Consider the following 25,457-nt stretch of genomic DNA (forward strand, 5'->3'; position numbering starts at 1 on the left):
GCGGGTTGTACGCAATACTGCAGCACCAAGTAACTGCACAGCACCAATGTTTCAGAACTAGGTATGCAAAACTGATCACTCAAGTGATCTTTTAACGGTCTATAAATACACATTTCACCCATGCTCATGGCTGGCCTAGCATCCTATCCCTGAGGCTGTTAAGTCAGACACAAACACAACTCCTTTGGTTGGTTGTTTTCTGATTTGTGCAGGGTTTTTTTTCTTAAATCTGCTTACCATAGGGAAGAGACCAAGAGAGTGGTACCGACGTGATATGGCATTTGGCATAGTCTTGTTCCGAAGGTTTTTCAGCTCTTCTTGTGCTTCGTGAAGCATTTCCATGCACTCTGCATACTTGTCTTCCAGCTCCCGCAACTGTAACATACAGAAAACAGTCCAAGACCTTACTGGCTGCACCATCATCACAGAAAGACCACAAATTCTTTCCACGCTGGTAAAGGATCATGGTGTAGGGAAGAATATCCCATTTTAAAGGAAAAGAACTCCAAAGAGTCAATATCATTGAAAATAATAAATAATGTGGATTACTAACAGGAAGGGCTGGAGGGGAAGAACTGCTTGCTCCATTTCCTATCCTACGTATCTACATGAAGCCACTGTCAAGGAGAAGATACAGAGCTTAAAGTATCTTTAGTCTGATCAGGTATGGTGCCTAGTTACTGCCATGATGATCACAGTGGCAAACAGCACAGGAAAAGGCTAAGATACTTCAGTGTTTGAAGGTCTTAAGAATTTTAAAATCAAGACATACATACACACATATAACCTCCAACAGCCTAAGATGATGCCTTATTTTTAGCTTGACTTTCTTAGGAAACACATCTTATCTCTCTGTCTGCAGATGTCCGTGTACCCTCATAGTTTTTGAGTGCATCATCCATTTCAACCAAGTTTGGCAAAGGGTTAGAAGTCTGAAATACCACATTCCTACAAGTTTAATAAAAATAAGATACTTGGCATAGAAAGAGAGATCCTGTTAATGTCTTTCCCAAGAAAGCGATGGAGAAGCATGAGCTCAGTCTTTGTGGAGCAGCAGAGGTACAAAAAGGCTCATCAGCGACAAAAGTTTCTATGGGCATTCCCACCTCTTACACCAAGTATTTCAAATGCAAGACACGTTACAAAGGGAATCAAGCCTTATTCATTCTATTTAGACCATTTTGATCGTGCGAACATAGCACACAGAAGACAGCCAGCAATACTAGACTGTCTTCAGGTTATTTGTTGAACGAATACAGCACAAATGACTCTTCCATGTTACCTCACTATTCAAAATAGGCTTAAACTACCAGCCTACAAAAGTCAACTTCTAAAGGGGCTCCTATATAACCCATAAGCCTCAGTTTTTCAAAATGTGTGCCAGCTGAAGGAGAAAAGAACCGGAAGGAAAAAGTTTTGAACTCTACCAGGAACATAAATGTACCTCCATTCCATATACAGGAGCAAAATAATTTAATACTTCTGATCCAGCTCAAAATCCAATGGCAATGTGCACAGCCATTGCCATAGTACTAAATTATTGTAATGCTAATTAACGTACTCACCTCTGCTGTGAGCTGTCTCTGGGCATCTTTAGCTGCTCCCAAATGCTGGACAAGTTCTTCATTTTCAACAGCACACTAAAATAAGCCAAGAAATGTTAGAAATACTGTGACGTTTTGTCCTGTGATGACGCTTGTATCCTATACTACAGGTAAGTAGGAAGATTCTAACTTTTCTCAAGACCCTCTCTGCAGCAATATTAGTCCACACATATTAGTTTAAAAACATTTAAACAACACTTTAAGATGTTAACACAAGAACACCCAGCATCAGTCTGTGTCCCGCTAAATGAGCCCCCAAGACCCTAAAACTAACGAGTATATGCTCACTGAAATACTTGTACTGACATTCTAGTTTTACCAAAGTCATTAAGTTCAGTGCAAAATTTCGTATCTTATTTTTAAAATAAATTTAACTATTGTATTTGATATCTCATATGTGCATCTTTTAATAAATTGATGCTTTCTAGTCAAGTATGCTAGATATTTAACATCAAATAAGGTCACCCAGATAACAAGGGTGGAAAATTTCCTTTAGGCTCTAGTACAGAGAGGATTGCAACTTGTCTTCCAGCTACAACAGCAGCGAATCAACAACAGTAGTCTTGCAACTGGATTCCTTACAGCTTTTGCCTTTTTCTGCAGATCAACTATCTGAGAGAGAAGATGGGTGATTTCTTCCTGCTGCCGGGCAGCATCTTCAGTTTTCTTTGCTAACTCTTCGGAGATATTGGCAATCTGGATGTTTGCATCCCCTTTAAGATAAGGAATTACAATTAACATTACAAACCCAAAAGCAGGAAAGTAAGCAGAAAGATGTTCTTTTGGAACATCGCTTGATTCAGCAGAATCATTCCCCAATACACAGCAACGTATTTTTTATTTTTGAAAAACAGCAGTAGGATGCAAAACCAGAAAGACACACAGTGCTCATGCAGCAAAGGAGACTGCACTTCCCCTTAACAGTAACATTTTCTATGCAAAACTATTTTGCAGCTGAGAAAGATTTAGCTTACAGACAGAATTTTCTGCTGTGAAATCTCAGCCAGAAATTTTCTCCTCCATTTATATAAGGAAAAGCACCATTTATAAGGAAAATAAGTACCACAGGAAAACATGACTGACTGATCTGACTCAGTTTTCTATCTTTTTTTTTTTGTTTTTACTGAACAATCTCAAATGAGAAGGGAAAAGAAATAAGGACATACTTAGCTCTTTTACACAGTCATTGACAAGCTGTTGCTCTTTCTCTTCATAGGTAATTGTTTCAGTCTTCAGCTGACAGGCCTATTCAAGAAATCCACAGCAAATATGCTACATTAGCACATTTGTTCTTTGCCAGTCTGTTGCTGCATTTCCATCTGCTTCAGAAAGACAAGCTTTTCTAATCACTCTTCCAGGAAGACAGTGACAAACCACAGTTTTTGTCTGCCCTCCCTCACGTTCTGGAGAAAGGGGCAAGAAACACTCAGGAGAGACATTACTGCATGGAGAAACATGCATCATTATCACCATATCCCCACTAGATGTCACTTGAGTATAAAAAAAAAAAAAAAAAAAAAAATCCCTGAACACACAGAAGACTAGTATACAAATATTGATCTGGTCACCTGAACAAAGGTAGGCATCATCACAAGCTAATTAAATGATTGGTTTAAATAACTGAATTAAGCACCCAAGTATTTAGAAAACATTCAGGTAGTATTTGAGAAGTTCTGGCACTGTAATGGTGTATCCCACACAAAACCTTAGTGCTACCTCCTTTCTTGCTTTGTCTTTTCTGCTCCAATTCTAGGAGCACCAAAAGGAGCACGGCTACACCCAGCTGGTCCTGTCTGGCACCACGTCGGGGGGTCCCTAATCTATTGCCAATGCTGGGGGCATGCACAGACACCCACAGACTGCATCTGTAGAGAGACATCTAGCTCAGAGGTTTCAGGCTTGGCTCCATCCTGTGCCTCGCTGGCACAGACTGCATCTCCCTGGAAGGGAAGTCAGTGGTACGTGGGGTTCTGCTATTAGCTCTTGACGCAGTGGCCATCTCAGTTCTAACCCTACCTTCATTATTCTCAAACCATCTACTGCTCGTTTTCCTTGCATGACTTCAATGAAGCATACACCACACTATCACGCGGCGCCTTGACCAAAGATGTGACGCTACCTACTGGCAACGGGCCCTGCATTTGCAGTAGAAAATGGTAATGATACTCTGTTTTCCTACACTCCTCCTTAGCTCAAGAGTATTTCTCCTGCTATGCTCTGCTACGTGTTTGCAAAACGGTAACATGTTCCCAAAGTTTGAAAGTTGCATTTAAAATTAAAATGAAATTATTCACAGGATATTCAATTATGAAGTGTTATCTCTGACAGATAGGGAACAGGAAATAAACTTTTAAAAACTGTCTTGCCTACGAAACAAACGGAATGTTGTCAGAAATAAAAGGCAAGAAAAAACACATTCAACTTAAAATATTATCTGCCTGAAACACAAATTGAAGATATTTAATGCAATTTTAGGCTAGGGATTTTTATTTTGACAAACACTGGGTTTGTACCAGAGCGATCATGGCAGCTTACAAGCTTCAGATCTGCAGCTAAAGTTGCCCGTATCTTCCAGGTCAGCCCTTCAACACCTGTTTCAAAATGCAGTTCTGCCCTCCAAAACCTGCCCACACTCCTGCATGTTCTTTTGGCAAGGAAACCACTTTGCATGTAGCTTCATGTAGCTTCCATGTTCCAGCCTTTCCTTCATTTAGAAGGGTAAAGGATGGTGATTAAACAACTACAAAGTGATGCGTCATGTGGAATTACATACTCATAATTAGACTCTCTCAGCTTTTAATACACGCTTCTCAATACCTGTGTTCTGGTGTTTAAACGAACAACTGTATTAAGCAAAACACAAAGGAAGCAATTTCACCTCAGATCTAAGCACAACATTCTCCTCTTCAAGGTCCTTGAGCTTCTTTTGAAGAGAATCCAAATGAAAGTAGTTCTGGACGGAGGAGGAAGATTCATTCCTCTTCAGCCTTATAAAGAAAACAAAGAGTTTTAACTAATTTTTACCTGTATTATGACCAATCTCACAGGAGAACAGACTGAAAAGAGGTCTCAAACCCCTTCAGAGCCACATGAAATACAGCTTTTTTTCATGCCAGTTTGGGCAGCAATGTATTTGCAGTGATTTTTAAAAAATAATATTTCTTAAAATTTTTTTATTATTCTCCAGACTTCCTATGGAAAAGTTATTCAGCCAAGCCTATGAAAAAGGAAACCACCTTACTAGAGCAAGCAACCCAATAGCTTCCTGATTAACGTTGGACACACTTCACCCCAATGCAGCCCTAACGGCACGAGCGAGGGCATGTAGCCCCTCAGAGCCCACGGTGCTGCTCAGCCAGCTAAATGCCTGCAACCCACGCTATAAGCCATGCTTTATTTCTTTCCCTCTGCTTAAAATTTTTTCACGGTGCCCTCAGGTCCATCAAGCACAAAGCTCACACAGGTAGCACATTTTAGCGCAGCGTGCAAAGGTATGTGGTGTAGTGGGGTACCGCAAGTGGGACCTGGGTCAGTCTCACCACCACAGGGACCTAGTTCCTGTGAAAGCCACAGTGCTCTGTCAGCAGCCTCCCTACATACTTTCCCCTCCCGACTCTTGTTGGCACCAGTCTAGCCAGCTGGTCCAATGCAAATCCTTCCAGCTGGTGCTATGCACCAAGTTCAGAGCCCTATTTATAGCTCCAGCCAATAAAGAGATCATTTTACTACTTTTCCAAGCTATTGAATTGTCCAAACTACCCCTGCTTAGTACCAGATGAAAGTTCAGTGCTGTAGATTAATAACTTACGGGGTGGAACAAACGGACTCCGGTTCACTTTCTTCAGCAGCACTGGTATAGAACTGGAGTAGCTCATCTTTCATGGAGAGCTCATGCCGCAACTGAGAAACCTGCACACAGATGGATCAGTAAGTTGCTTTTCTAGGCACATTCTTAAGTAAAAACACTACAGATTAGTTATTCATCCTCCAAGCATCACCTTCAGACTAAATCAAAAGGCCAAGATTGGAACAGACCAGAACCAGTTTTTGTATTTCTTAGAAAGAATGAAAAGGGTACCTTTTAAATTAGCCATTAAATGTTATTTTTTAGAAGTTCAAAACTGCAATTATCCACTGCTATTAGACACGTTTCTCTTTCACGTTCTTTAAGATGAGCAATCCTGATTCACTATTGCATTAGTCTAGATACACAACCACAGAAACAGATACATTGCAATGGTACTGCAAGAAATTAATGTGGCACAATCGACACAAACATCACTTTCTTACCCATTTTATATAATGACTGTCATCATCTGCTCGGACACAGACCTTGCAGACCTCAGATACAGACATCTCTTCCTCTCCAAGAGACTTTAGATAAAATTACTAAGGTGGTTGTGTAGTAAGGTTTCATTTGGGACTCAACAGCCTATTGAGCTGTAAAACACCACTGCACAGTGGCAGGCTGCCATTCTGAGATCACTGCAGCAGTGGAGGCTGCAATCGGTTTCTGGGTGGAATTTGGGCTTTTGATGACTCCAAAACATAAGTCTAGTAAAGTAGCATGGGGGAGTCCCATACTCAGTACACACATAGATCAAAAACAAACAAAACATCAAAATTGGGTGGTTAAGATACTCTGTAATTGTGAGCTCCACAAACTTAACCTTGGTTAATTCATATTGCGATTCTCCAAGAAAAGGGTTAAAAGCCCAATTACACAGTAGCACCTACACCACTTCACAGCTGCAAATTAAGACCTCAGTGGCAAGACATTAATTTTTATTTTACCTGAACAGCTATAAATAGCATAACTGATCAGACAGATCCAATTCCTTCCACTATCACTGCAAGACTTGGCCCTCAGTTTTCACTTTCCAATGCACAAATTGCAAAGAAATTTGTTTTTTTTAGACTTCTGCTTTTTGTATTGTAGGTATATTTATATTTGTAGTTATTACTGGCAAAAAAACCCAGAGAATATCAATAAAATAATTTAAGCTGCATTTTGATCAAACAAAAAGCAGACTCGATGCAATAAAGCACTTAAATTGTGCAGAATTTTAAGCAAACAAGGTCATTTTCTTTACTAAGGTTATTCTTTGTAATCAGATATGCTAAGGCAGCAAGTCCTCCTGACAGACTGGTTCTAAAATGCAAGAGAAAAAAAAGCCCCAACCAACCACATTTCAGAAAACCATGAAACAAAATCTATTCATCTCAGTCTCTAAGTAGCAAGGATTCAGATAACTGTCAGTGGGTGGGCACTAGATCATCTTTTTTCCCTATGAATTAAAAAGACTGAAAATACTATTTTTACTGCCATTTCCAAGCATTCCAATTCTGCAAAGGAGGGTCAGGAGCCAGAAAGAGCGACCTTTTATGGGAGCAGGACCAGAAGAAATAGACATAAATTGAAACATTGGAGGTTCCTTATGAACATCAGGAACAACTTTTTGATTGTGAGGCTGAGGAAGCACTGGCACAGGTTGTCCAGAGAGGTTGTAGAGTCTCCATCCTTGGAGATATTGACACACGGTCTGGACATGGTCCCGGGCAACTGGTTCAAGGTAGCCCTGGGGTTTGGCCAAGACCTACAGAGGTCACTTCTAACCTCAACCATGCTGTGAAATGCAAAAAAAAAAAAAAAACAAACCCCAAACCACCCCAAAAAACCAACAACAACAAAAAACTCCCAAAACTAAAAGAAAAACCCCGCACCTCACTGCAATAACTTCCAACAACACTTCCCTTTGACATAGCTTTTTGTGGTATGTTGACCCCAACCAGCAACTAAGCACCCATGAGCTAAGCATGCACTCTGCCCCCCACGACCCCCACAGGATGGAGAGAATCAGAAGCACAAAAGCCAGAAAAGCTCATGGGCTGAGATAAAGACAGTTTAATAAGTGAAGCAAAGTTGCTTGTGCAAGCAAAGCAAAATAAGGAATTTATTCACTATTTTCTATTTTCATGAAAAGCAGGGCCTTGGCACACGTAACGGTTACTTGTTACTTACAAACACCATAACCGTGAATGTCCCAGCTTCTTCATCCCTTCCCTGAGCTTTTATTGTTGAGCATAACAACATAAGGTATAGAATATCCCTTTGGTCAGTTCAGGTCAGCTATCCTAGCTGTGTCCCCTTCCAGAAGAGGGGGGCCAGAAGAGGGAGGGGAAAGGAGGAGGAGGAAAGAGAAAGAGGGGAAGAAAAAAAAAAAGAAAAGAAAAGAAAAAAGAAAAGAATGCCCTGATGCTGTGCAACCACTAATTGGCAATAGCCAAAACACAGGTTGTTACCAACACCATTTTAGTCACAAATCCAAAACACACCACCATACAGCCTGCCATGAAGAATATTAGCTCCATCCCAACCAGACCCAGTACACATCTTCACAATGCAAACCACAGGACTTGTTTTACGAACAGACAGAACCTCTTCTACATTTTCACAAGCCACTGACACACGTACCCTTTGGAGCAAACGCCACCCTAATGACCTACTCTATTTCAAACACAGTTCCCATTGTGACAGTTTACGTTGCTTTGGTACCAAGCTTTAATTTCAAAGGAGACAATGTTAAATGGTAGGTAGCACCATCTCAGCGAGAAGGGACACATCTTGAGACTGGAACTGCAGCGTTCTTACTGAACATGGCAATACCACAGCAGATAGACACGCTGTACCTGTGAACTACACTTCTGCTGCTGAAAAAGGCAGACACCCACCTCTCTAACCAAAACAATTTACACTTAAGGAAGTTTTCCCAAAATAACTTTTATGCTTTTAGTATATAATTCTGGAACAGTAAGCTGAAACTAAAGTGTCTGTGCATGCAGTATAGTGCTGGCTTCACCACGCTCATCATTTGGGGGTTGGACTAGATGATCTCCAGAGGTCCCTTCCAACCCCTTAGCATTCTGTGATTCTGTGGTCTTTTGTTCTCTAGTGCACTCCAGGAAAAGCCTCAGTTCCATCAGTTTTTATTGGACATGACTACAGCCCCTTCCAATACTTAAGCAGCACCTGACAATCATAGAATCATAGAATGGTTAGAGTTGGAAGGGACCTTAAAGATCATCGAGTTCCAACCCCCCTGCCATGGGCAGGGACAATACAAACTCAAAAGACAAATCCAAGAATCTAATGCATTTTGCTCAGGTCTGTACGTACCTATGAATGTGGCATGTTACGAAGACACAGGAAAAACCTGAGGTACTTAGCGAGATGGTGAGAAGGTTTTGTAAGGACAAGTTTGGTAGGTCAGAGAGCTATAAAGCTAAATTATTGATGCCATGACACATATACCAAGAAAACCTTAACATTATATCACACGCCAGAAAAAAACAATTGTCTGTATATTACAGAAACCACAGAGCCCCCAAATAAACCATTTTGGGGCAGTTTTTACAGAATTTTAGAAACACCAACTCAATTATCTTCTCTTATCCCTTGCCCTTAGAGACAGTTGTCTTAGTTACCATTCTATTCAAATACTCAAATTTCATCATTAATGGAAGATCTGAAACCTACTGAAGAAAGATTTTCTACAGAAGTGTCATGACTTTAAAGCCTGATGAGCTCTGCCTCAAAAGCATCCATTTCAGAAGGAGTCAGAATGACAACATGGAAGATGGGTGTTGATAGAACATATGGCTCAACATATCAAGCCACCTGGTAAGAAGCTTATTTCTGGTGGCACTTCTCTTAATGCTGCTCCTGTGTCCCTCTAAATAAAAATAGACCAGGCAGAGGCAGCCCATCCCTGTCCCCCGATCTTCCTCCATCAAATCTTCCATTCTGGATGTGTGGTATGAATGCGCTGTCCTGTCCAGTCAGTATGCACATGAAATACCATGTCAATCAATGCACAAATAAATTATGCAATGCACAATAAACTGCCACATGATGGGACTTGGGCAACAAACAACAGCAGTCCTCTGGGACGTAGGAGAATGAGTTTTCCTTGCCAAAAAGGGTAGACCACACCAAAGGATATTATTTCTATGTGTGTGCTTCAACACCCTTTATCGGACAACTGGGATTGCTCCATCCATGCTTTATTTATCAGTGCATCTTGGATGCAATTCAGCATCTCACAGCCCTGAGCAGTTTTATTAACAGCCTTTTTAAAAGTCTTTAATCTACTGTAGTTCATTGTTCTCCTGCTCGCCCTACAACTGGGAGATTTCTGTCTCTTGCTCAAAACTACATACAGATGAGATTCACAAACCAAGGTCACTGTCCCAGAAAAAGAGAAACTAACTGAGCGGGAGGGAAATACTGTAAGTCAGCAGAGTTTAGTGACACTTGCAGTACAGATAAAGAGGTCTTTTAAAGCATCCCGTACAGTTCCATCCAAGATCAAGAATCTCCCAGTACTTACGGCATCCAACTCCCCATTCAGAGGAATACAGTAAGAAATAGCAACCATATAAATACTAGATTAAAAATTCAATGTTATGTGGAAAACAAGGTGTCACTTGAAAGAATGTAAGTTTTTGGGTATGTTTTACAGAGTACACCAATTCAGAAAACACATGGACCATCATATTATGTTCTAAATGTGTTCAAACATCTAAAACATTATTACTGCAGTCAAACTCTGATAAATATAAGTACCACAGCAGGCTACTGACCCATGCTTCAACAGATTCTACTACAATTCCCTGGAAATAAATACAGCAAAAATCACAAGAAGCTTTAAGATCTTAGTAATCTAGAGAGAAGGTAGCAAGTCTCAACCTGTAACCATTTGCTTCCCAACATAACCCAATGCTTCCTAACATTGAGAAGTTCATATATATAGAGCATGTTGAATAAAAATGACCAATCACTAAAATATATCCTGACCCACCTGAAAAATGGAAGCTTAACATAAATTTATGTTAAAGTTGGCCCATCTTGAAAAAAGCAGAATGCACACAATCTAAGTGAGCATGCACTCCTAAAATGTCCATAAATACAAAAAGTGATTTACCTTACATGTGATACCTACATCATATTCAGTTTGAGAAGCAAAGGGAAGCACTCCCAGAATTCAAATGCTATGTTCTAAGAGCCAAAATTCAACTCAGGTATGAATAGAAAAGCATTTGGGAAAAAGCAATTAAACATCAGTTGGCAAGAAAGAAACAAGTGAGGACTGAGAAAGATTCAGGGGAGAAACAAGAAGAAGAAAGAGCTGCAACACAAAGGGAGTTAGTAGAAGGGAAAGAGTGATTGAGTGAGATAAATAAAACAGAGGAGAATTATGCATAAAGCAGGGGAACAGGACAAAACAGGTAGAAGAAACCAGTGGGTACAGTGACTCAAAAGAGCAACTGGTTTCAGAGGAAAATGATACCTGAGGCAGAGCAAAATTCAGTGGCTTGAGGCTGTTGTTTTTTTCCCTCAAATCACCTGATTTGAGCCAACAGGCCAAATTACTTTTTGGGTCACATTTCTGAAAGTGTACATGCTATAAAAATGGCTGACCAAACTGCAGCAACACGGATTGACCTGCTATGGACAGGATGCCCAAGAAAATTAACTATGGAGAAGGTGAAGCTAGAAAGAAAATTCCCCCATCACTGCAGAAACAGCACTTGGGTGTAAAAATCTTACCTCTTCCCTGATGTGTTCTACTTGCTCCTCTAGGAAGTCATTTCTTTCTGTGAGTGATTTGTTCTTCTTTAACAGTGACTGGCCAATCCGAGCAGCTAATTCTAAGTCCCGTTCTTTCTGTGAAGCATTAAGAAAAGAAAGCTAATTTCAAATTTTTTATTCACCAAAGGATCAGAGGGAGGGTAAAATTGTCATGAAAGGGAAGGAACAAGTACTTGAACAATAAAAAGACTTTTTCCTTCTGTAAGGGTTTGTTTGTTTGGGTTTTTTTGTTAATTTTCTTTTTCTACTCCTGCTTATGTTACACACACATTCAGAAAAGACTAACCCATACAGAGTTATTTAACCATACACATGAAAGCACAGCTTCAAAGTCTAATGCAAAACAATATGAGTAAAACCAGATCTGGTTCTCTGTCACAGCTTTGTTTGAAAAACTACTGAGGGAAACTATTCCATCACCTTGTTATACCATCTGCAGAATGCAATCACAGAGCTTTAGAGGTTGTATTTTAAAGAATTTTAAAGAAGCCCAGTAAAAACAGCAAAGAACTTAGGCATTTCAAAGCAGTCTTCAGTTTCCACTTGCTCCACCTTGAAATAAAAGACAGTAAACTGTGCAGGAGCAGAAGCCAATTCCAACGTTCAGCTCTTGTATTCTTGGTGGACACAGATCTGTTAGTGCTTTTGTATAAAAACAAGTCCTATCCCTTTCCTTTTTGCAGATGCCCAAATCTACATTAAGTGGTTACTCTCATGCCATGCTTGCTCCCTTCTTCCCCCCTCTCTACGTGCACTGAATTGGAAATAACTGATCTAGACAGTTCACCACATGTACCAATAAAAAGCAGAAGCTTATCCTGTTGATGACATGTCCCTATACGTCTCACGTTCTGCAAAAGCTGAGACATGGGGTTGTAATCCGCCTGGGACAGGATGATTAACTGTCTAAAACTTCACACCAATCATTAAGCATGTCTATTTATCATTTTCTTATTCAATTACTATTACTAGAACTTTACAACAGTGGGGAAAAGTGCCGCTAAGGTCAACTCCCCACCTACTTTTAGTTCAACACCATTTGAGGAAGAGTTTTCTCCCTGTCACTGAAAATACTGCTTGGGGCTTATTTACCACCCCTGACAGCCATCCAGACTGTATGACTAAAAGCTACCTTGTGTCATGTGTACGTTAATGACAAAGCCTACAAAAGCACATAGATTTGAAGTCAATGAATTTGAATGGAGAGGCTTTTGTAGTGGGAAAAACCAGGAAGTTATATAATAATCAGTAAATGAAAAGACAGGTTATTGATCACTGCTATATCTACAAATAGCATTTTCCAAATCGTTTCTGAAGGTCAGGCTTATATTTGCATTGAAAGCTACTGGCATTATCTAGTCATAAAATCTTTATATAATCTTACGTACAATCTTTCAGAACAATAGGTTCCACAAACTTATCCAAAAAATGTTTGGTTTACGTATCGAGCCAACTTATTGTTTAGTAATTTGGCTCACTTCGTAAATACGAAGTGGAAAAAAAACCATACTGGTGCAGCTTTGATTCCACAGAGGAAGAGCTACCTAGCAGCAAGGTTTCTAACCTCAAAATAGAGGAACGTAAGTGTATTTCCAGGCTCTTTAATTAACCTCCCTAGATTTCCTACGTAATTTCTAGCAATTCAGCTCTAAACCTCAGTTTGGGGTGAGGCCTCTTATGCACAGTGGTAAGGAACTGATTTATTACAGCAATATGCAAGAAAATACTGAACCCAGACACATTTACATTACATATTAGAAAGGGATGAGAAAGCAGGTTCACAGATGAACCTGCTCCTGTTCTTACCACATACCCAGGCAGGCCTGGTGTCACTTGCTTTTCTTAGTTTCAGGGCAATAGGCACAGATTTTCAAAATATCTGCGTGCATGTTGTTTTGAGGTCTTCTCTTACCTGTCTCACTATCTGCCCCAAAATGCTACATTTTTCATGGTGCCAACTCTGTAATACATTCATTTGAAGCTTTCCAACAAGAAGGACAGACAAGGAGTAGCTTTTGTGGTTGTTTTTTGCGTGTGTGTGTGTCTGTGTGAAGGTAGCAGGAGTTACACCTTAACTTCTGCAAACAGATATAACTTTTTGTGATAACCACCATTTGGAGAACAGAGAAAGGAGCTGTAAGTGCACGTCTGCCTAAGTAGAGAGTGGTAAATAAAACAAAAAAGCCCAGTTAAAATATTTGTTTTATTAAAGGTTCACCTATTCCATGTTTCCCCATTTTTCCTTTGCTATCATCCAGATAGGGAGGTACACCAGAAGCTTTAAACTCAGGCTCAGCGAGTCCTTCTAGCATTGCTCCCATGAGTGTGATTTCTGGATTTACAGACATTTGGCTACATGGACTCAGGGGAAGAAACAGTTTGGCAGAATGCTGCATCATTACTAGAAGGAGCCATGGAAGCAAATGCAAGTAAATCTCAGACAAACAAGACAAGGGGAACAGGACACAAACAGGTGAGGTGTGAGCATTCCCATGCTTGTTTCTTTGCACAATTAGAGGAAGAACAGACCACCCAATGTATTTGGTTAGACAGACCCCATTTTTGACATTTCTTGACTATTTGACTATAGTTCTAACTATAGTTCTAACTATAGTTAGACTATATTTGACTTTCTTGACTTGACTATAATTTCTTGACTATTCGCTTGCTAAGCGGGCAAATAAATATGAAGGTCTAAATCGCACTCAGTCATGAACTAATTCAGTTGTAGCAGTTCTCACCTAAAGAATTCTTCATAAACTTTATTTGGAAAACCATTGCTCAAGATTGCTACAGAAAAGCAGCTAATTTAATTCAAACAATTTATCATGATATTTATTGAACGTAAGTATTGTAGCTTGAAAATTGCTTTTTACTATATCTTGAGTGCCAAGGATTACAGTAATAACAATTAACATATTAATGGTATAAAAAAAAAAATAATCTCAAACCAACAAAACAAAAGAAAAAGAAGAAAAGGCTTGGAGACAAACCAAATATTAGATATTTTCTAATTTTGTGTCTGTGCTCTTCTCTCAAAAGATGTTATTTAAGATAATAATTATGAATACAAGACTATTTGCAAACTACTTTTTTAAAAAAAAATTAAAAGATAAATTCATCAGTAATGATACTATCAGCTTTACAGGTACGGTAAAAATATGTATCATTTTAAGATGATTCCCTCTTTCCCCCATATTCGTTATGGCAAATATTTGGCCAAGAGCAAGTCAAATGAAGTTAAATGGCCTCAACTGAAAAATAAGCACAAGTAATGAATCTATATGACCGAGGTAAACAAATGACCTTTACTCAGAAATAATATTTATCTTACCAATGAGATAAAGTGTACGCACACTTAGATTACTTATTTGTCCTCATTTGAGGACAGTCTACCAAGTCTTTAGTAGTGGTACCATGTAATATCTGTACTGATTTCTTATACTGTATATGAGTTCTTAAAGAGATGTAATACTTGCCTCTTCAAGAAGACGTGTAACAGCATCTATGTCATTGTATGTTTTAGTCATCTGGCCCACTCTTTCAGCACATAAAACTGTGAGGAAATAAAATAAAACATTAACCATATTGGCAATACTGTTAGGGGAAAATATTTTTTAAAGAGTTTAAGTTTTCATAAGTTTTCATCTTAAAACTACTTAGGTATACTCTTGGGTAAGTATATCAAAAGTTAAAGAAATATCAAAGCTTCAAGTTAAACTGCTTTTGTCAATGTCAGAACAAACCGTTAAAATGTTAAAACTTTCTCCTCTGAAGAATCTTGAGTTTATAAAAAAAAAAAATAAAGGAAGAAGTGAAAACAGATGTTCTTAGATGCATAATTAGTATTCCATCACGTCACCTAATCATTGCATTAGGTGTAGTAAAATTACTCCATGAATAAGCAACACCAATACTATTAGTAACACTGTTCAACGTAAACGTACTACGTCATATTAAGTTGATAAGAATTGGTTCTATGGTATGAGACAGCAAAGTAAATACAAAATACATGCAAAACAATAAATGAATCTCATAATACTGAGACCACACCATGGTGGCCACAGTATCACTCATAAAAATATTTACCTAGACTGGATGAGATGATTAATCATTAAGGTGGAAGCAGGAGTCTTGTTAGACTGAAGAAAAGTATGTGAAGTTTAGTCTACCACTATAAGTTATCCTTTAAGAAGCTACACTGATTTATCTAGAAGTCTGCAAGTTTTCTAAAAATTCACCAATAATCTGAGGAAACAACAGCACTTCCTTCTCTACCCTTATATTCTTTCTATTTTCAGCTACGCCTATTCCTCAAACCCTGTAATTCTGGGAAAGAGGGACTGTTAATAAAGTTGAGTCGATCATATGGACTATTGGTTATCAGGCTGCTGTAGCACAAACTGTTCTTCAGGGGATTTACACTTGACAACAACAGTTAAGGCTCAGTCTGACAAATTGGCTAATGTTGCTCTAGCGTGCATTAAGGCTGGGAGAGACAGATAAGTCCTAATAAGATTTAAATTAAAAAAAAAACAAAAAAAACCACCCAAAGAAAAGGTGTTTTGAGTACAGTAAGGTTGCCAGGAGACAGCTTGCCACCCTAAGGAAACAAACAATGCTACACAATTTATAAATATACAATCTACATATACATAAATATACAGTTGATCACCACTAAGGCGCATTAATAATATATCAAGCTCAACAGTACTTTGGTATCTGTTGAAATGCTGGAGGGTTCCACACTTAAAGATCAAAAAGCTGCTTGAACTACAGCAAGAAGTACAATTTGTTTCTCTTTATTTTACTGTATTATTTTTTTAGTATATTTTTAAATCCTAAGAATATTTACAATATTTAGAGACATTGGCAGTTCCAGTGCACTCCAAAGAATGCCATTCAAAAGTATTAAAAATATAACTACCCTTATCCAATGGTACTGGGACCATTTCTGTTTAACATCTTCATTGATGATCTTGATAATGACATAGAGTGCATCATCTGTAAGTTCGCAGATGACACCAAGTTAAGCGGGAGTGTTGATCTGCACGTGGACAGGGAGGCTCTACAGAGAGACCTAGATAGGTTGGATCGATGGGCCAACATTAGTGGTATGAACTTCAACAAGACCAAGTGCCAGGTCCTGCACGTGGGCCACAACAACCCCATGCATCGGTACAGGCTTGGGGAAGGGCAGCTGGAAAGCTGCCTGGTGGAAAAGGACTTGGGGGCTCTAATTGACAAGCGGCTGAATACGAGCCGGCAGTGTGCCCAGGTGGCCAAGAAAGCCAATGGCATCCTGGCTTGTATTAGAAATAGCGTGACCAGCAGAAGTAGGGAGGTGATTGTGCCCCTGTACTCAGCACTGGTGAGGCCACACCTCGAGTATTGTGTCCAGTTTTGGGCACCTCAATACAAGAGAGATATCGAGGTGCTGGAGCAGGTACAGAGGAGGGCAATGAAGCTGGTGAAGGGCCTGGAGCATAAGTCGTACAAAGAGCTATTGAGGGAGCTGGGACTGTTTAGTATGAGGAAGAGGAGACTGAGGGGTGACCTCCTCACTCTCTATAACTACTTGAAAGGACACTGTAGAGAGGTTGGTGCTGGTCTCTTCTCACAAGAAAATAGCGATAGAACAAGAGGGAATGGCTTCAAGTTGCAACAGGGTAGGTTTAGACTGAACATTAGGAAGAAGTTCTTCACAGAAAGAGTGGTCGGGCATTGAAACAGGCTGCCCAGGGAGGTGGTTGAGTCACCATCCTTGGATGAGTTTAAGAGTCACTTAGATGTGGTGTTGGGGGATATGGTGTAGGGAAGAACTTTGTAGAGTAGGGTAGATGGTTGGACTCAATGATCCCAAGGGTCTTTTCCAACCTGAATGATTCTATGATTCTATCCAAATAGTTGAGTTTGAAAGTGGCAACAGTAAAAAGTTTAAGCTTCGAAGTACTAATTTCACAAAAATTACACAGCAAACAAAGAATAAGTATACTACTGCATCTGTAAAATACAAGCTATATTAGTCAAAAGCAGACTAATCAGCATTCCACAGGAAAAAAATAATGAAGTAACTTGCAGAGAACATAACTATAGTAAACAAAGGTGCTAAATAGAAGATTTCCATAAAAACTTCACATAAAGACGGATGGTGTCATGTCCAGAAGACTACTCACAATAAATAAATAAAAAATTAACATCAACATAAACCCAATTTTTTTAAACATAGTAAGTGCATAATTCATGCAATAAAACATCTATCAGAAACCTTGGTGCCAGCAGTTTGTTTTCGAAAACAACTGTACACTAAATAGTTCCCTTGGTTACAACATTCCCCTGCTACTATAAAATAATGTTTGAGATCGTCATTACCAAGCTCATTTTAAGTCCATATCTAGCACTAATAATCACCACTGATTATGACTATGGCAACCTCACAGCATCCTAATTCAGGTAAATGTATAACCTCCCTAACATCCAAACTGATAAAAGGACGGTGCTCCCACACACAGAATAAAGTCACTCAGCTGGGAGAAAGAGTGATAAAGGTTGATTCGTGCGGCTGCTCACTTATGCATTCCTTCAGAACTTGCCATTTAATCTTTAACATGGCAGGGTAACACCACAGCCTTAATCACAACACACTCATGACCAGCAAAGCAGCAGTAACCTGGTCACCAATAGCTTTTATATCTCAAAATTTCCAGCAAACTTCTGTTGGTCACTCTTAAAACAGAGGTCTTAATATACTATTCTGCCAAGGTGGAAGGGTTTCCAAACAGAAATGATTATTTCATGCATCCTCTTCAACGTCCAAGTGGAAACAAACTTCAATAGACTGCATATGATAAAATGCCTCCTCCAGTCAATCACCTCTTATCGACACTCAACATGTAACACAGCAGAAGAAAAGAGCTGCCAACTAAAAGAAAGGTTTTCCTTTCGGAAGGAGGGCAAACTTGCAAAAAAGTGGTGCTCTCCAGCCCTCAGAAGCCAAAGCTGGCGGGGAAGAAAAGGTGGAAAGAGCAACTCAGAAGCAGCATTTCAAAAACTCAGAACAGCATCTAAGTATGCAATTAGTAAGCCTCCACAGATTACAAAATAACATTTGGCCAATTGCTAGTGCAGTGATTTTGATTTCCTTGGTGTCCAAAAAGCCTACCAAGTGAAAAAGACACACTAGCTTGAATAATAATTTTGAGCTCAAGTGAAGTGGGGGAGAAAATGACACAAGACAAAAAAAAAAACCCAAACTCCACAGCTCCAATGGATTCTGCACATTAGGTTTCTAGCCTGCTGGAGTTTCTGATTAATATGAGAGCTTGGTAACACTACCATAAAGATAAAACAAGAGTAAATGAAGGACAACACTGTATCACAAAACCTACAGTGCCAATTTACTCTCTTTTTCCTCACTTGCAAACCAGTAGTATTTTTGCTGGAGGGTGATAGGAAGCACCGTGTCTAAATGGATGGATGGATGCAAACAACCAAATCAAATACACTTTGCACCTCTCAGTTATGGACAAGGCTGTTAGACAAATAAATAAATAAAGACTAAATTAAAAAAAAAAAAAAAGAGAAAGAAAAAAGCGTCTACAGCAAGTGGAGGGGCCATAGAACTCCAGAAACACAGAGTTAGAAAATGTGATTTGGTAACTGCTTTGAAATGAATGTCACAAACCCAAAACAGGAAACAAAAAACAGAGAAAGCTTCTATCACATTATTTCTGTGACAGCATTAAATACCAGGGACATACTTGAGGTTCAAAGTATTTGGCTTTTTTAAAAGCCAAACACACAGATGGACAAATGCTACACAGATCAAGTATTTCCTCTGCCTTAAGGTACCTAGCATCATCTTCATACCCTCTTAAAGCTTGCAAATTTTTGGATACCCACGTTCCTGTGTTTCTCAAAGTGAGTACAGCTGAAAGGACGCAGCCTGCATTTATTTCTCATCATCTATTTAACACAGCATCTGACTGGAAGCTTCTTTCAGGCTCTGAGCTCCACACTGACTAAAGCAAGCTGAAGATGCTCAGGGAGGAGGAGGGAAAGTATGTACCCTTCCTGGATTGCTCCCTGAAACTCACACAGCCATCTAGCACACTGCTTAGAGGAAAAAAAAAAAGATGTTTCCAGGAACAGGAAACAGCCATGGAAGGAAAGCAGAGCAAAAATAGCACTATTAGGAGGTGCTGCAAGGAGCTACCACCCACCAAACAGGGGATTCAGATGGAAGAAAGAAAGAATAAAGAAAGAGAATGACACGAGGCAGCAGTCGGGGTGTTCTCAGTCCCTGCTGCCTGCACCCCTGGATCAAGGCATACCCCCTCCTCATTGTTGAGGCCTATCAATCTGAGAGAAATTAAAGAACTAAAAGAGAGCAGCCACGGCTGAAAAGGAAGTCTCAGCTCCCATCTATTTCCAGCTACTGGGAAATAGAAGGGGAATAAGATGTTAAGGTAAAGTTTCACCTTTTGGGCAGATAATACCAATATGTATATAATTATAGAGTCTAACAGGGAGGGCCCTAGCGCATGGCGATTTCCCTACTATCAGAATTTATTTCCTCAGAAACTACATCAGGATAAGGGAATACTCTTCAGGGAGCACAGATCTCTGGCAATTTTAATACTGATGCTTATGGCAAGGTGGTAGCAGGGGGCAAACTAATTGCTTTTTGTCCTAACAGTTCCCTACACAAAGCCTTTAACTATGGCAAGGCCCGCCATATTCCTGATCGGTCACGAGAAGCCCTGCCTCGCGAATGGCTTCTGCCTCCCTCCCCTGCGCTCGGAGTTCTCCCCAAACACTGAGGTATGATACAATAGCAAAGTTCTTTGCATCCTAAATGCAAACGCGTATCGAGATGTAGGGAACAGACACGGCAACACCAACCGACCAGCCGCCGCCCTCCTTCACGGCCGGATGCCATCTGGCAAAGAGGAGCAGTCAGAGCCCCCGGCAGACGCGGCACTCCTCAGCTCACGTTGCTTTCATTGCTGAAAGGCTATTTTTGCACTCCAAGGACAAAGCACTTGCTCTAGAACCGAAGCTGTGATTTTTAGCCACCGATAATTATCCGCTGGCACTGGTTACTGCAAGCACTACGTCGGCTTGAGCCAAGCCCATGAGGAATTCTGACACCGCGCCATATCACCTACATTCCTTTTCAAATGAACTCAGGAAAATTATACCTAAAGCGTGCCGTCAGCTCTGCTACTGACCCAGACGAGAACAATTTTACATGTTTAAAGGTAACGACGGTAGCTTCTCCGCTAAGAGAGAAGGTTTTGGCAGCCCTGGCTAAACTGGGGCAGAGGCTTCAGGTTGTCACATTTGAGGCAGCCCCAAGAGAACATGCTCATCTAAAGAGCTTAAAAATTTTAAGAGTACTGTCACAGCAGCTTGGAAAAGAAAAAAAAAAAAAAAAAAAAAGTGGTTCTGAGGCATGACTTGTTATAAGCCTGATTTTTAACACAAGACACCAGCAGTTCCTCCAGCCTCCCTTCCCCGCTCCCCCCCCAGCACAGGAGCGGATCGGTGCCTCCGGAAGGCAAACAGGGATGGAGTTCAGCGGGTGGCTGCGACCCCGTCGAGAGGGACAAAGAGCGGTCACAGCGCGCCAACTGCTCCACAGCTGTCAGGGCACACCGTGGGCAAGCTCCATGGAGGCGTCTGGAAGAACATAATGTAGTGAGCGAGAAGCACTCAGTCAGCAAGCACATATTAGTGTGGTTAAAATTAACTACCATAAGTTCAATAGACAATGACAATAGATATTTTTTTCCCGTTTTTTTTTTTAACTGCTACAGCCTAGCTTACTGTGATTTCAAGAGCGTAGATTGAAAATTAATCTTTTAATATTAAGGTGCAGTTACTGATTCTTCTAGAAGAAGAGATTTTATCTTGCCATTTAAGCTATGGTTTGAAGGGTGTTTGTTTACTGCCATTTCTCTCACACAGTATTCAAATAGCTTAGTAAACCCAATATTAATGCCTCACATAAAACCCTATGTTATTACTTAATGTCAAGTTTGGAAAAAACTCCGCTGTTGATTTTTCTCCAAAGCTTAATGCCCAAACACTCAGGGTTGTAGCCATTTCAAAGCACTTTCTCTACGCAGGGCATAAACCGCAACAAATTTTCTTGTGGTGAATGAAGAACCAGATTAGAGGAAATTTCAGAAATAACATCACACGCTTATTCCTTCTGTTCGCATAAACACAGATCAAATGCAGTAACTTGGAAAACAGCCACAAAGAAAAACTAAGGAGATAAAGAAAAACACCTGGAGAGAACCAAAGGCTTATTGTCATCTCCATGTTTGGGCCCAGGAACTTTCCATCATCATAGTGCACATGCCATTTACTTATACAGCTCAGCACAGCTCTTCTGTTGAAAGTTTTATTGCAGGATTTTCAATTACTAGCCACTGAATTACTGTCTTGACTTTCTCCTTCATCCATTTCTTCTCAAGAAATGTCTGGACCGGAGACCTTGCAACTAATAAATGGGTGTAGGGCTTAAAGCAGGATCTGGACTGTAAATCCTTCAAAAATCCTAAAATGAAGTTAACAAGCCTGTATTAAAATCCACACATTGTCAGTTATCTCCCTCTCTTAAATATGGGATCTTTTCCTGTTCCAACTCTGGGAGGGATTGGCTGTGCCAAAGCTTTCAAGAACTACTGGTCTCCATTTTTCTTCGCCTTAGTGTTTAAAGATTCCAAAGCCCTTGTACAGCCTCCCTTCTAGTCAGTATCTTTGTATTTATTATTTTCTGTAAGTCAGACCCCTGGAGTGCCTGAACTTGAGATTTTAACAGTGATCTAATTAAACTTGGGCTAGATTCTTAGCCTGCATTTACCCAGTATTTTAGATAAGGAGAATTTTTAATCTGTTTCATTAGTAAACTGAAATAGTAATGAATGGCTGCCATCACAGGTCCTAAACAGATAATAGTCTTTTCCTGTCCTACCTGCAAGAGCAAGAATCAAAATACAGCCCAGATTCAGAATTACCTGACCCAATAAATCACTAACCCACGAAAACAGAAAGGCTGTCCTTATATAGCTCAGGGCTTTTTTTTTTTTTTTTAATCAACAACAACTGAGTTGCCGCTATCAACAGATGTCCCTGCACAAAGTTTCACTGCAATCAGCTCAAAGACCAGCTCATCAAATGATGAGTAAGTATGTTGCTATCAGGCAAATTTACAACTCCAAAGCAATGCACTGACTCTAAGACTGTTCTGCCTAGATCTTTATGAAGGTGTTTCCCATACTCAGGAATCTTAACTGATTCTGTAACGTTGCCAAGGGTAATGCTAGTTCTGTGACAGAGGCTCTAGAAACAGTACTGAGGGCAGCCACAGGACCTAAATGTCAGGACAGGGAAAAAAAAAAAAAAAAAAAATCTCATTACATCAAAACGACCATGGAAATAACGGACAAGCAGCGAGTACACATTCTGCTCACGGAACAGGACGAACGGTTAAGGAGTCTTAGTTATACAATTTTTACCACCTTCTTTTCAACAACTATAAATGGTTAAAGTGAAGCATATTCTCAAGACTTCCCATTTCCGATACCAAATTTATAGCCAGATATGGCCAAAATGTTTCTTTTGTTCAGCATGAAAAGGCTACATACTAGCATTTCCATCTGCTTTACTTATAGAATGGATTGACTCATCCCCAAAAGAAATACTATCATTTATAAGTGTGCCCATGCGCAACGGAAATGCCATATATCATGTTTGTGCATCTGTATCACCACGCCAATGAGTGTGTAGGTGACGTGAATGTAGAGGTGGAAGAGAGAAGGCATCTTTAAAAAGCATTTCAAATACATACTGAGCTTTTGAGAAGGTACTGTAGAAAAACGGCTAAATTTATCCCAGATGGAACTGGACATTTTTTTTTTCCCTCTCTCAAAATCAACAAGAACAGCTTCAGACTGTACTTAGATCTGCATGAAAGGTAAAGTCAGCAGGAAGAATAAGAACAGCATGATGTATGTTTCAGCAACTATCTAATCACTTAAAAAAAAAAACAAAACAAACACCACCACAATAAAATATAAGACAATTTCAGCTGAGCTCTCTTGCTAAGTTTCCTGCCCACCCCAATCCCCAGTTTTAAAATTTCCTTTTACCAGTACCTGCTCCAGCATCTTTCTATTTTGCACAGACACACAAGTTATCTCAGCTTCCTTCAGGGACCCATAACAGGAGAGAGGGATAGTTCATTGACTGACTATGAATGAAATCCAGGTGGAACATTTGATTCTGACGAAGTCTTTACAGGAAAGTCCTGTACAATGGGATTCAAAGAGCACGTTACATCCACTGAGGCATTGGACACGGGAACTATTTCCCATGAGGTGAATAAGGGTGTAAGTTCACAGCAGGTCACATTCTCTGTGCTAACAATCTTTCAAAGCATCCTTACACCAGCTTTATGATAATGTATTTGGAAGTACCAGTTTTCTGCCACAAAAGCACTACTTTGGAGTGAATTTTCACTGAATTTTTTTTTCACTGAATTTTTAGAGTTGGAAGGGACCATAAAGATCATCTAGTCCAACTCCCCTGCTGAAGCACATGAAATAAGATAAATGGTGCATTTATCTTTTGGTACCTGAAGACCTGAAAAAAATTGCCAGATTGGCTAGAGGCAGCCCTTGAATGAGTACACTCTCTATCCAGCAGGTGCATAGGGTGATTTTCAGTGGGTTCATATTCCCACCCTATCAGGGCAGTTGCCTGCAACACTGCAGATGTCTGTTATTTCCACGAAGTATGACAAGATATTTTGGCCGTTTGTTTTGCTGAAAGGTTAAAGTCACAAAACCCACAACTTGGATTATTTCTAAGTGCTTTCAAGTTCATGCATAAGCACAAATTTTTTGCCTTGTTCTTTTGCTCATTTTTAGATGTACTTGTGGGGAATGATAACCTATCGGACAGTCTCATAATACACACAGGAGCTGTATATATAAAAAGTGTACTACATTTCCAAAGAAAGACAACTTCCCAAATCCTGTTTCATTATAAAAAAAAAGGTATTGTATAGCTGATCATGCATTTCTTCTTTAAAGAAGTGTACATAAATTAAGATTCATCCTATTCATATAAGAGTATTTTCTTCATATTTCATCTGAATATACCAGCTACACATTTTTAAAAAATGTAAAGTTTAGTAATTTAAATCCACACACATCACTCAAATCACTTATGTGTTGCCATGTGCTACTACCATAGAAGTTTAAAACCAAAAGGTGAATCGTACCTTCTTCCAAGATATCAAGGCTCTGCCTGTGAAATCTGCCTTCTCTCTTATTTTCCTTTTCACAGTCATATTCAAAGCTTTCCTCTTCGTTTAGTGACATTGCCGAAGCTATCCCAGATAGACACGGTACGATGCCTTAGTCTCACAGGAGATGGGAAGTCATTCCCTCGGAGGCTATACTTTTGGGGAGAGCAAAGCAAGGTCTCCACAAGGCAGGATACCATCTTTCCTCACTCACATGCTCAGCCAGGGAGCTCCTGAGCGACTGAGAATTTGTCCTTAGCACAACAGCTTTGTGTTGTACAGATTGGGTGGAGGAGGGAAGAGACCATCTGTCTAATAATTACTAGAAGATTTATGTTGTTCCTCATACCAGCTCTGAAGGTAGCCAGGTTTTGCTCAACAGCTCCACCACCATATTTCAGACAGAGTAAGTGGGCTGAAAGCCCCCTCCTCAGCACTCCTCACGTCAACAAGGTTCTCTCTCCTCTGCTCCTGCTCCTCCAAGTGAAGTGGTAGCTTCCCACGAGTGTCTCAGCAACACGGAAGTTCGACCCAGGCTGCGACTGTCACACCTGGCAAAGGGTGTGCACCTTCACGGAGTTAAATCTTAAATCAGCTCTCATGTTGCCTAACGCCGCACGTAACAGACTCCACAGGAGGAGTGAACAGCCAAAGCCTCTACACAGGCACAGGCTAATTCCACCCGGCAGAGAGATCATGAAAGCTGCAGGTATGGTATGGTATGGTATGGTGTGGTATGGTATAGTATGGTCTGACTGCAGCATCCCCCACACGCTGAAAGCACTGCGTGGAGAACTGGGCTGGGAGGAAGGGAGTGGGTGTCTGGGGTTTTTCAAAATTGCTCTCACAAAAAAGACTGTGCTTGTCCAAAGCATTT

At 40.1% G+C, this 25,457-nt stretch overlaps 1 protein-coding gene across 6 annotated transcripts in view; it reads right to left on the reverse strand.

Annotated features, from left to right (window-relative positions):
* Positions 1-25,457, reverse strand: part of TRAK1 (trafficking kinesin protein 1) — a 117,741-nt gene that overhangs the window by 25,658 nt on the left and 66,626 nt on the right. For 5 of the 6 annotated variants that reach the window (XM_074150543.1, XM_074150542.1, XM_074150545.1 and 2 more), the window contains 8 exons: positions 14,736-14,812; positions 11,215-11,331; positions 5,413-5,513; positions 4,483-4,591; positions 2,771-2,849; positions 2,187-2,317; positions 1,566-1,640; positions 238-375 (listed from right to left, as the gene is read on the reverse strand). In XM_074150543.1, the coding sequence (XP_074006644.1) occupies positions 238-375; positions 1,566-1,640; positions 2,187-2,317; positions 2,771-2,849; positions 4,483-4,591; positions 5,413-5,513; positions 11,215-11,331; positions 14,736-14,812 (827 nt within the window). Of the gene's footprint in view, positions 1-237; positions 376-1,565; positions 1,641-2,186; positions 2,318-2,770; positions 2,850-4,482; positions 4,592-5,412; positions 5,514-11,214; positions 11,332-14,735; positions 14,813-24,556; positions 24,567-25,457 lie in introns of those variants that run through there. The other variant, XM_074150547.1, reaches the window with a different exon arrangement.

Source organism: Numenius arquata, chromosome 7 (assembly GCF_964106895.1).
Source record: "Numenius arquata chromosome 7, bNumArq3.hap1.1, whole genome shotgun sequence".
Classification (NCBI taxonomy): Eukaryota; Metazoa; Chordata; class Aves; order Charadriiformes; family Scolopacidae; genus Numenius; species Numenius arquata.